The 10,342-nt window shown below is 43.1% G+C and overlaps 1 protein-coding gene across 4 annotated transcripts in view; it reads left to right on the top strand.

Annotated features, from left to right (window-relative positions):
- The window catches only part of LOC309554896 (protocadherin-10-like), a 151,564-nt gene extending 145,164 nt beyond the window's left edge, over positions 1 to 6,400 (top strand). The window contains exon 2 of one of the 4 annotated variants that reach the window (XM_082256629.1): positions 5,174 to 5,316. In XM_082256629.1, the coding sequence (XP_082112755.1) occupies positions 5,174 to 5,179 (6 nt within the window). In that variant the 3' untranslated portion in view covers positions 5,180 to 5,316. Of the gene's footprint in view, positions 1 to 5,173 lie in introns of all 4 variants that reach the window. The other 3 variants (XM_082256628.1, XM_082256626.1, XM_082256627.1) reach the window with 3 other exon arrangements.
- Positions 6,401 to 10,342: the final 3,942 nt, after the last annotated feature.

Genomic DNA, 10,342 nt, shown 5'->3' on the forward strand with positions numbered 1-10,342 from the left:
CTTAGTCCTGACTCCTAACTGCCTGTGTTCTTTACTACAGCCCTTCTATCTGCCTCGCTCCTATCACCATTTGCAGTGGTCTATGTAAGAAGTTCCTAACTAGGACTGAGTGAAGTAGGGATCTTCAGAGTCAGTTTTCCATCAGTGGTCCTTCTAGGCACACAACCTTTGGTGCCCAGAGCAGCATCATTCTGCTAGGATCACCTCAATAAAATATTTTCTTGATTTATTAGATTAGAATATTGTGTAAATAAGCTTATATGAGATACATTTTTTTCTATTGATGGGGAGTTAAAAATATGTAGTTGGTAAAAAAAAAAAGCCTCTTTACCCTTGCAGCCTGTAGAAACAAGGCTACTGTGGCTAATGGTAATTTTATGCCTTGGGATCCCTTGAGAAATACAAGACTTTTTTACCAGTTCAAAAAATGTTTATTTCTAGGGGGTGGGTATAGGACAGTGATTCCTAAAGTAGGTGATACCACCCCTTGAGGGCGCTGGAGTGATCCAGGGGCAGAAGTAGCCTTGGATGCAATTGAGGGGGGTTGAATAAAAAAAGGGTGGCATTGGAAGCATAAAGAAAAAAAAAATGTTTGTGCATTATTCTGTTGTGTAGCATAGAGTCGCAGTGATTACTTTATTTTCCAAAGAAACACACAAAATGCAAGTTATAACCGATCAGTGGTCAAGTCCACCAACACGTCATGAAGTCCAACTCCGGGCAGAAAAAAAAAGAATTCTTTGCAGTGGAGCTGTGTCCTCACTGCAGGGGTTGAGTGCTTGTTTTGTCCAGGGGAGAGGAGAAACCCTTTTATTTACTTGAACCTTTGCTACCCCGGCTAAAGGCGCTCCTCCACATCCCAGTGGAGGACTCTTTCTGGCGTCCTCACATCCAGAGCAAGGCTATAGATGCTGCTCTGGGCTTGATGATGTCAGGACTCAAGTCTGCTAGAGTGTGGGGGAGCAGGAGCTGCAGGGACCGGTCTTGTGCGGAGATGAGCTAAGGACTGGAGAAAGTATATTTAATTTCATCTTTCTTGTAGGATGTAGGTGGAGGTTTAGATACATAAAGAATACAAATTTGTCACCGCATCTTTCTGTTTGTTTGCTTAAAGTAGGTAGATTTCCAGGGAGACCCTGAGTAATTTTTTTTCTGAAAAGGGACCCGTAGGGTATAAGATAGGAGTAAGTATTGTCGTTAAAAAATATGGAATAAAGCAATTGAAATGTTTTGTTGTGAAGAATACATTTTTCATTTTTTTAGCACAGGCATTGAAAAATGTGTTTGAAATATACAGTATATATATATATATATATATATATATATATATATATATACACACACACAATATCTAACAAAAGTGAGTACACCCCTCAAATTTTTGTAAATTATTTATTATATCTTTTAATTTGACAGCACTGAAAAAAAAAAAAACACTTTGCTACAATGTAAAGTAGTGAGTGTACAGCTTGTATAACAGTATAAATTTTCTGTCCCCTTAACACACAGCCATTAATGTCTAAACCGCTGGCAACAAAAGTGAGTACACCCCTAAGTGAAAATGTCAAAATTGGGCCCAAAGTTTCAATATTTTGTGTGGCCACCATTATTTTCCAGCACTACCCTAACCCTCTTGGGCATGGAGTTCACCAGATCTTCAAAGGTTGCCACTGGAGTACTCTTCCACTCCTCCATGATGACATCATGGAGCTGGTTGATGGTAGAGACCTTGCGCTCCTCCAACTTCCGTTTGATTATGCCCCACAGATGCTCAATAGGGTCTGGAAACATGTTTGGCCAGTCCATCACCTTTACCCTCAGCTACTTTAGCAAGCCAGTGGTTGACTTGGAGGTGTGTTTGGGGTCGTTATCATGTTGGAATACTGCCCTGATGCCCAGTCTCCGAAGAGAGGGGATCATGATCTGCTTCAGTATGTCACAGTATATGTGTAATGTTCCGGTACCTTTGGTACCCTAAATTACACTTTCCACAAGTGTATGCGCCCTACCATTTACTTTTGGAAAGGTGCGCATACACCTTTAAGACTGGAGCTGTCATCACTCAGCGCTGGACTAGATGGCTATTTAAGGCGTCGGTTCTCACTCACATGTGTTCGTTCAAACACCCTTACTTGGATGCTAACCTTGCTTGAAGCTTCCATGCTTGCAAGCTTACTTCGCTGACGGAACCTCGCTGCGCTGATCCCTTTATCCCGCTACTGGATCATCCGCCTCTCCTGAACCACCCTTCGGCTGTATCGCTAATAGTGCTAAGTACCCCGCAGGGGAATTCTCTATAAACTTATACTAAGCTTACACTATCTAGCTCTGCATAGTAAAGACTGTTTATTACATCTGCATAAACTAGATTGCTAGCTCTTGAGACTACTGCTACTTTTCTGCACTGGGTTGATCTCTTTTGTATGTCCACCTGCTATTCTATCATCTGCTATCATACAACATTGCTAAACCTTCCTGCATCCATCTGCTACTGTCTCACCTTCAAGTGTCTATCACCTATCACCCCCACTCAACCTATCCCTCAACCTTCATCATTGTGTTACCACATACATAAAGTCATTCTAGGAACCAGCTTACTAACTGTGTGTATTTACTGGCTGAAATAAGACCTTCCACACATGATGAGTCATTGAGGTTGGGAATGGTATCTCAGCATATCTCTTACATGACTACTGACGTGGATCTATTTCTGCAGCTGAAAATCCACACCATATAAGAAACGCAGGAGCGTTACAATATGTTGGCATTCATGGTTCTCTCAATGAACTGTAGCTCCCCAGTGCCAGCAACACTCATGCAGCCCCAGACTATGACACTTCCACCACCCTGCTTGACTGTCGGCAAAACACACTTGTCTTTGTACTCCTCACCTGGTTGCCGCCACACATGCTTGACACCATCTGAACCAAATAATTTTATCTTGGTTTCATCAGACCGTCGTGGTTCCAGTAACCCATGTCCTTAGTCTGCTTGTCTTCAGCAAACTGTTTGTGGCTTTTTTCTGCATCATCTTTAGAAGAGGCTTCCTTCTGGGATGACAGCCATGCAGACCAATTTGATGCAGTGTGTGGCGCATGGTATGAGCACTGAAATGCTGACCTCTCACCCATTCAACCTCTCCAGCAATACTGGCAGCACTCATACGTCTATTTCCCAAAGACAACCTCTGGATATGACGCTGAGCACGTGCACTCAACTCCTTTGGTCGACCATGGCGAGGCCTGCTCTGAGTGGAACCTGTCCTGTTAAACCACTGTATGGTCTTAGCCACCGAGCTACAGCTCAGTTCCAGGATCTTGGCTATCTTCTTATAGCCTATGTCATCTTAATATAGAGCAACAATTCTTTTTTCAGATTCTTAGAGAGTTATTTTCCAGTGACCAGTATGAGAGAGTGAGAGCGATTACACAAAATTTAACACACCTGTTCCCCATTCACACCTGAAACCTTGTAACACTAAAGAGTCACATGACACCAGGGAGGGAAAATGGCTAATTGTGCCCAATTTGGACATTTTCACTTGGGGGTGTACTCACTTTTGCTGCCAGCAGTTTAGACATTAATGGCTGTGTGTTGAGTTATTATGAGGAGACAGCAACTTTACACTGAGATACAAGCTGTACACTCACTACTCTACATTGTAGCAAAGTGTCATTTCTTCAGTGTTGTCACATGAAAAGATATAATAAAATATTTACAAAAATGTGAGGGGTGTACTCACTTTTGTGAGATAACGTGTATAGATAGATAGATAGATAGATAGATAGATAGATAGATAGATAGATAGATAGATAGATAGATAGATAGATAGATAGATAGATAGATAGATAGATAGATAGATAGATAGATTATATTGTCAGAAGTATTGGGACACCTACCTCTACATGCACATGAACTTTAATGGCATCCCAATCTTAGTCTATAGGGTTTAATATTGACAGTTACAACATTTCTGGGAAGGCTGTCCACAAGGTTTAGGAGTGTGTCTATAGGAATGTTTGGCCATTCTTCCAGAAGTGCATTTGTGAGGTCAGGCACTGATGTCGGACGAGAAGACCTGGCTTACAGTCTTCACTTTAATTCATCTCAAAGGTGTTCTGTCGGGTTGAGGTCAGGACTCTGTGCAGGCCAGTCAAGTTCCTCCACCCCAAACTTGCTCATCCATGTCTTTATGAACCTTACTTTGTGCACTGGTCCAAATCATTTGATAAAGGGGGGATTATGGTGTGGGGTTGTTTTTCAGGGTTTGGGCTTGGCCCCTTAGTTCCAGTGAAGGGAACTCTTAAGGTGTCAGTATACCAAGACATTTTGGACAATTTCATGCTCCAAACTCTGTTTGGGGATGGTCCCTTCCTGTTCCCACATGACTGCGCACCAGTGCACAAAGCAAGGTCCATAATGACATGGATGAGCGAGTTTGGGGTAGAGGAACTTGACTGGCCTGTACAGAGTCCTGACCTCAACCCGATATAACTCCTTTGGGATGAATTAGAGTGGAGACTGTGAGCCATTCCTTCTCCAGGGAGGACTCTGTGGCGATTTTGGCTCTGAAGAAGAGGGTCCTCCCTCGAAACGCGTAAGACACCTCAGGTTTTGAGGACGCCATCACGCTATCCAGCACTAGAGAAGTGTCCTGTAAGCGAGCGGTGCCCATTTCCTATATGCTTGTTCATATGCTACGTTTGTGAGAATATTGTACGCTACCCTTCTTTGATTTTAATAAACTTTTAAGTGGTAATGCACAAGGTCGGTGCGCCCTTCTCTTGTTGTTTTCTTGTAGTACCACTCCAAAATCAGTGGTACTAAACATGAGCCACAAAAATGATCATTTTAGAGTTCCCACTATATTTTGGATAAGTCAGCAGCTGTTTTTGCAAAGTGCAAAAGTTTGCAAAAAAATACCTTACTGTTCACTTACTAGTCAGTCACAGTATTACCTAATACCTATATGGCTGTTGCAACCAATCAAGTGTTAGCTTTTGTTTTCTAGTGTGCATTAGTAAAAAATACTAGTTTAATTTTGATTGGTTGTTTTAAGCATCACCAAAGTCCCTTCACCTATCACCTATCTTTCCTTAAACCCTAGTCCCAAATTGTCCCTTTTTGTTAGTGAAGACACTTTAACAAAATTATTTATTTTTTTTATCCACAGACATAAAGAAGACACCTCCAACATCAAATGGCGTTTGGAGCCCCAAGTACGGTGCACCATTCCAACAACATGTTCCATCCCTGGACTATCAACATAATGTATATATTCCTGGGACGCCGACGCTATTAGCCAACAAAGGTCACTATATGGATCACGAAGAGAAAAACAGTTTTTCCACCTTTGGGAAGAAAAGGAAAATGACGTCCTGTTGTGACGTACATGATGACATGATCATCAACAATGACCTAAAATGAGCTGGACTCAAAACAAAGACATCCCAAAGTGTAAGCCACAGAGCCATTGCCAACCTTCGAGAGGAGAGCTGGGACCTCAGCGGTTAATAAACTGTGTCATTACTATGCCAAGAACACTGTCTCAACTCACCTACCTGACGTCTGTTTGTGTGCGATAATTCTGAAAACACAAATGGTGACAGGTCCCGATCTATAAAGTGCAATGGGACAAGGAGATCTAAAATTAATCTGTAACACTTGAAATGAAAGTACACTTGGTGAAGGTAATGAAGGCGCAAAAGAAACGTACACAGAGACAATGAAAATAAATGACAGCGAAGCAGTGTGTTGGGTAAATGGACAGGATGCAATTTCATTTGGTAAAACAGATTCAATGTGGGTGCGAATGAAAGTCGCCTGTGTGTAAAAAGCAATTTTCTCTATCTGCAGTCAAGCGAAAGACTTCCTTGAGGACTGGAGAGTGAATGAGAGGACATCCTTTCTGAAATGTCATTTTGAGTTCCAGCCTTTGGCAATTTCCATTTAGTGACAGTTCTGTCTTTCATTGTTAATATGTGAATGTACTCAGTGAATATATATGTTTTTTTTTTTTTTGGGTTCTAGCGTGTGTGTTTGTGCAGAGCAAATGAAGGGTGTGTGTATATGTCCAAATCAGATTTACATATAGTCTATAATCAACTAAAGACATTCATTGTTGCTTCACACGGAACACAAATAATCGCCAAACAAATGTAAATATATGTATATGCTATTTTTAAACTAACAATTGTATTAAAGAAAAATACACTCACTGTGATGTGTAAATTTACTGTATAATACAGACAACATTTTAAAAGGCTTTTTTTTAATAGCGGTATGCAAGAGTTCCAGAAAGAGATGAACAAACTTAATGTCTCGGAGATCTGCATCAAATCCTGATCCAGCATGATAAGGTCACTCGTCATTCCCCATTACAATATGGAGATAATAATGGCTGATATCAGAGTGGTTTCCCGCAAATCTGTTTCATCTGACATGTTCTTCTCTCATTAAATGAATAAAAAGTCAGCAGTGTAACTGGACAGTTAAAGGGGCAGTCCATCGAAATGTTATACTGTATTTTATGCCTCGTTTCCACTGAGCGGTACGGTTCGGTACAGTTCAGTACAGTTAAGAACAGTACACCTTGATCAGGCTTGCGTTTCCACCGCCAACAGTACCCTTACATGACAGGCATGGTGTAGCCGGAAACATTATAATTATTATATGCTTCCTTAAACATTATAAATGGTGCCCATGGAAGTGATTATTCTCTGTCAACCAATCAACGTTCTGCAGAGTGTAGCTCCACCCTGTTGGTATGGTACAATTGTGCTTGGTACCCAAACGAAAGGATCCCAAAAAAGTGGTACGGTACAGTTCGGAACTAGGGTACCATTCACAACTTTTGACAATGGAAACGGCTAACAGTACCGTACTGAACCGTACCGTTCAGTGGAAACGAGGCACTAGTCATAGATAAAGCATTTTGGGTTGCATCAGCCCATCTCTCTAATTGTCACCAGTATACAGTATGTATTCTCTAGCACAGGGGTACTGAATTCAAATTCACGGAGGTCTGGTCAGTAACATTTACTTTCTACAGAGGTCCTTATCTAAATTGTGTTCCATGACTCAGGTCCTTCACATCACAGCCCCCCCCCCCCATAAGTGTCTTCAGTCCCCTCTTTTAATTTACAAACTGCCCTTTTTACATCACCGCCCCCCTTCAACAGTCCACCCTTTCACATTAGAGACCCCTCTTCTCAACACCTCCTTACATCACAGTCCCCTCTTACAGAGCCCCCCCTCCTCACGTCACAGTCCCCTTTGCAATCACACCCATCCTCGCATCACAGCCCCCCCCCCATATCACTGCTTCCTGCTTCCCCCCTTTCACATCAAAGGCTCCCCACATCACAGCTCCCCACTCCTCACATCGCAGCCTCCTTTTGCAATCACAGCCCTCCTCACATCATAGCCCCCCCCCCCCATGTCACTGTTCCCCACTTTTTCACATAAAATCACAGCTCTCCACTTCTCACACTACTGCACCCTTTGCAATCACAGCCCTCCTTACATCACAGCCCCCCCCCCCCAATGTCACTGTCCCCCCCCCTTTCACATGAAAGCTTCCAAAAATAACAGCTCTCCATTCCTCACATCACAGCCCCCCCCCCATGTCACTGTCTCCCACCTTCAAATAAAAGTTCAGAAAATAACAGCTCTCCACTCCTCACATCACAGACCCCTTTGCAATCACAGCCCTCCTCACATCAATGCCCCCCATGTCACTGCCCCCCCCTCAAATAAAAGCCTCCAAAAATAACAGCTCTCCACTCCTCACATCACAGCACCCTTTGCAATCACTGCCCTCCTCACATCACAGTCCCCCCCCCCATGTCACTGTCTCCCTCCCCCCCTTCAAATAAAAGCCTCCGAAAATAACAGCTCTCCACTCCACATCACAGCCCCCTTTGCAATCACAGCCCCCCCCCCATGTCACTGCCCCCCCCCTTTTACATAAAAACCTCTGAAAATCACAGCTCTCCATTCCTCACATCACAACCCTCTTTGCAATAACAGTTCTCCTCCTAACATCATAGCCCCCCATATCACTGTCCCCCCCTTTCACATCAAAGCCCCCCCACATCACAGCCCACATATCAAAGCTCCCACAAAGACACTTCTCTCTTACAATCACAGCCCCCCACCTCTCATTTAAATCATAGCTTCCATTGCAGTTACAACTCTTCCACCTTCACAGTCCTGGCTTAACAAAGCACGGCAGTGGTAGGCACAGCAAAGTGGATTCCTCTTCTGTAAATGAATTGGCCTGCCTGCCCCTTCTGGTAAACTCACAGCAGAAAAGAGGGCAGGAGATACGGAAAGTCTGCACTGAGGGTGGGAGCAGACTTACTCTTCTTGCTAACAAATAAAAAGGTTGGGCAGCTCCCGCTCCTCGTGTGGACCTGCCATACTTCCCACCCTCTTCCCTACTGTGAGTTTAACTGCAGCGGCAGCAGGCAGGCAGGCAAATACATATTCAAAAAAGGAATCCACCCTGCTGTGTCTCCTGCCCTTTGCTACCTCTGTTAGTTTTATCAGCAGCGGAAGGAGAGGAGAGGAATCCACTCAGACTGCTAAGTGGTGCAGCTGCAGTCTGGACAGGACTGTCACTCGGTCTGTGTCTGGAACGTGGTCTGCCAATTAGTGATGCCTGCTCTAGCATCTACTGATGCAATCTTTTTGATATAAAATAACAGAAATAGCATGAATTCCTCATAATGATTACAGTTAGCAAAACCAGGGACTCAAGCACGAAGATTCCACCTGAGAGATTCACAGAGATTCAGCCAAGAAGCAGACTGGTGGATAAAAGGGCCAGTTTACACTGGGAATCGCACAGAATGCAGATGTTCGGTGCAGTTCTGTGCGGTGCAATTTCAGCCCATTTATTTTCAATGGGCTGAAATCGCACTGCACCAAAAGTAGTGCGTATACTACTTTTGGAAACTCCGTGCAAGGGGATCGCATTGGTACTTGTGCACATTACAAACCGGGGCGGATAAATTTGCTGCATTTGCGAGCTGTGTTTGAGGTGTCATTAACTTAATAGTGTTACACGCTGTAGATCTCAACTGCAGTGCATTTTAAATGAAGTGTGGAAAATGCGCACGGAATCTGGGTTTCCTACACTGCATTCTGGTATGAATTGGCCCTTAATAAAATACAACTCCACTGATGCAGTGCTCCCCTATTTGAAATCAACCATCTCTACATACAGTGCTTTGAATAGGTATTCTTATTTTCCACATTTTGTCATGTTACAACCAAAAACATAAATGTAATTTATTGGGATTTTATGTGATAGACCAACACAAAGTGGTACATAATTGGAAGGATGGATGGTTTTCAAAATTTTTTACTAATAAATATCTGAAAAGTGTGGCGTGCATTTATATTCAACCCCTAGCTAAAATCTAGTGGAACCAATTGCCTTCAGAAGTCACCTAATTAGTAAATCGAGTCCACCTGTGTGTACCTTAGTGTACAAACAACATCATAAAAGCCAAGGAACACATCAGGCAGGTCGGGAATAAAGTTGTTGAGAAGTTTAAAGCAGGATTAGGTTATAAAAAATATCCCAAGCTTTGAACATCTCACGGAGCAATGTTCAATCCATCATCCAAAAGTGGAAAGAGCATGACACAACTGCAAACCTACCAAGACTTGGCCGTCCGCCTAAAGTGACAGACTGGGCCAGAAGAGCATTAATTATGGCACTTTTCCACTGCAAGTACCGGCTAGTACTGACTCGGCTCTACTCGGCCCTGCTTGGCCCGGTTTGCTTTTCCACTGCTGGTACCGCATGGTATAGTGTCGGAACGGTTCGGTACGGTACGGTATAGGTTTGCTTTTCCACTAAAGTAGTACTAAAGTTAAGTGGGTGGGATAACAACGGGGTGGGTGGGATTCTCTGACCAATCAGTGACTAGTAGTGACTGCATACAAAGGATTGTGGGATATGGTACCAGTTTGGTACCTGTTGGAACCACAATCGAGTAGGTACTGTTTTTTCAGAGCCGTACCGTACCGTACCGTTCGGTTCCATGCAGTGGAAAAGAAAACCTATACCGTACCGTACCAGCAGTGGAAAAGCACAAAAGGGTGCCGAACCGGTACGGTTCCATGCAGTGGAAAAGCGCCATTAGAGAGCAGTGCATCAAAAAACAAATACTGTATGACATATTTACTCCAATATGGTAACTATAAACAATAGGTAACACAGTCCTTCATAAGTCATTTTTTGTGATCACTCTTAAATTTCCCGTGACCATCTTCACTAGTTTGATACTTCTAAAAGCCTTATTGTCATAGGTAATTACATGTGTGC

This window comes from Pelophylax lessonae, assembly GCF_965119305.1.
Source record: "Pelophylax lessonae genome assembly, chromosome: 4".
Classification (NCBI taxonomy): domain Eukaryota; kingdom Metazoa; phylum Chordata; class Amphibia; order Anura; family Ranidae; genus Pelophylax; species Pelophylax lessonae.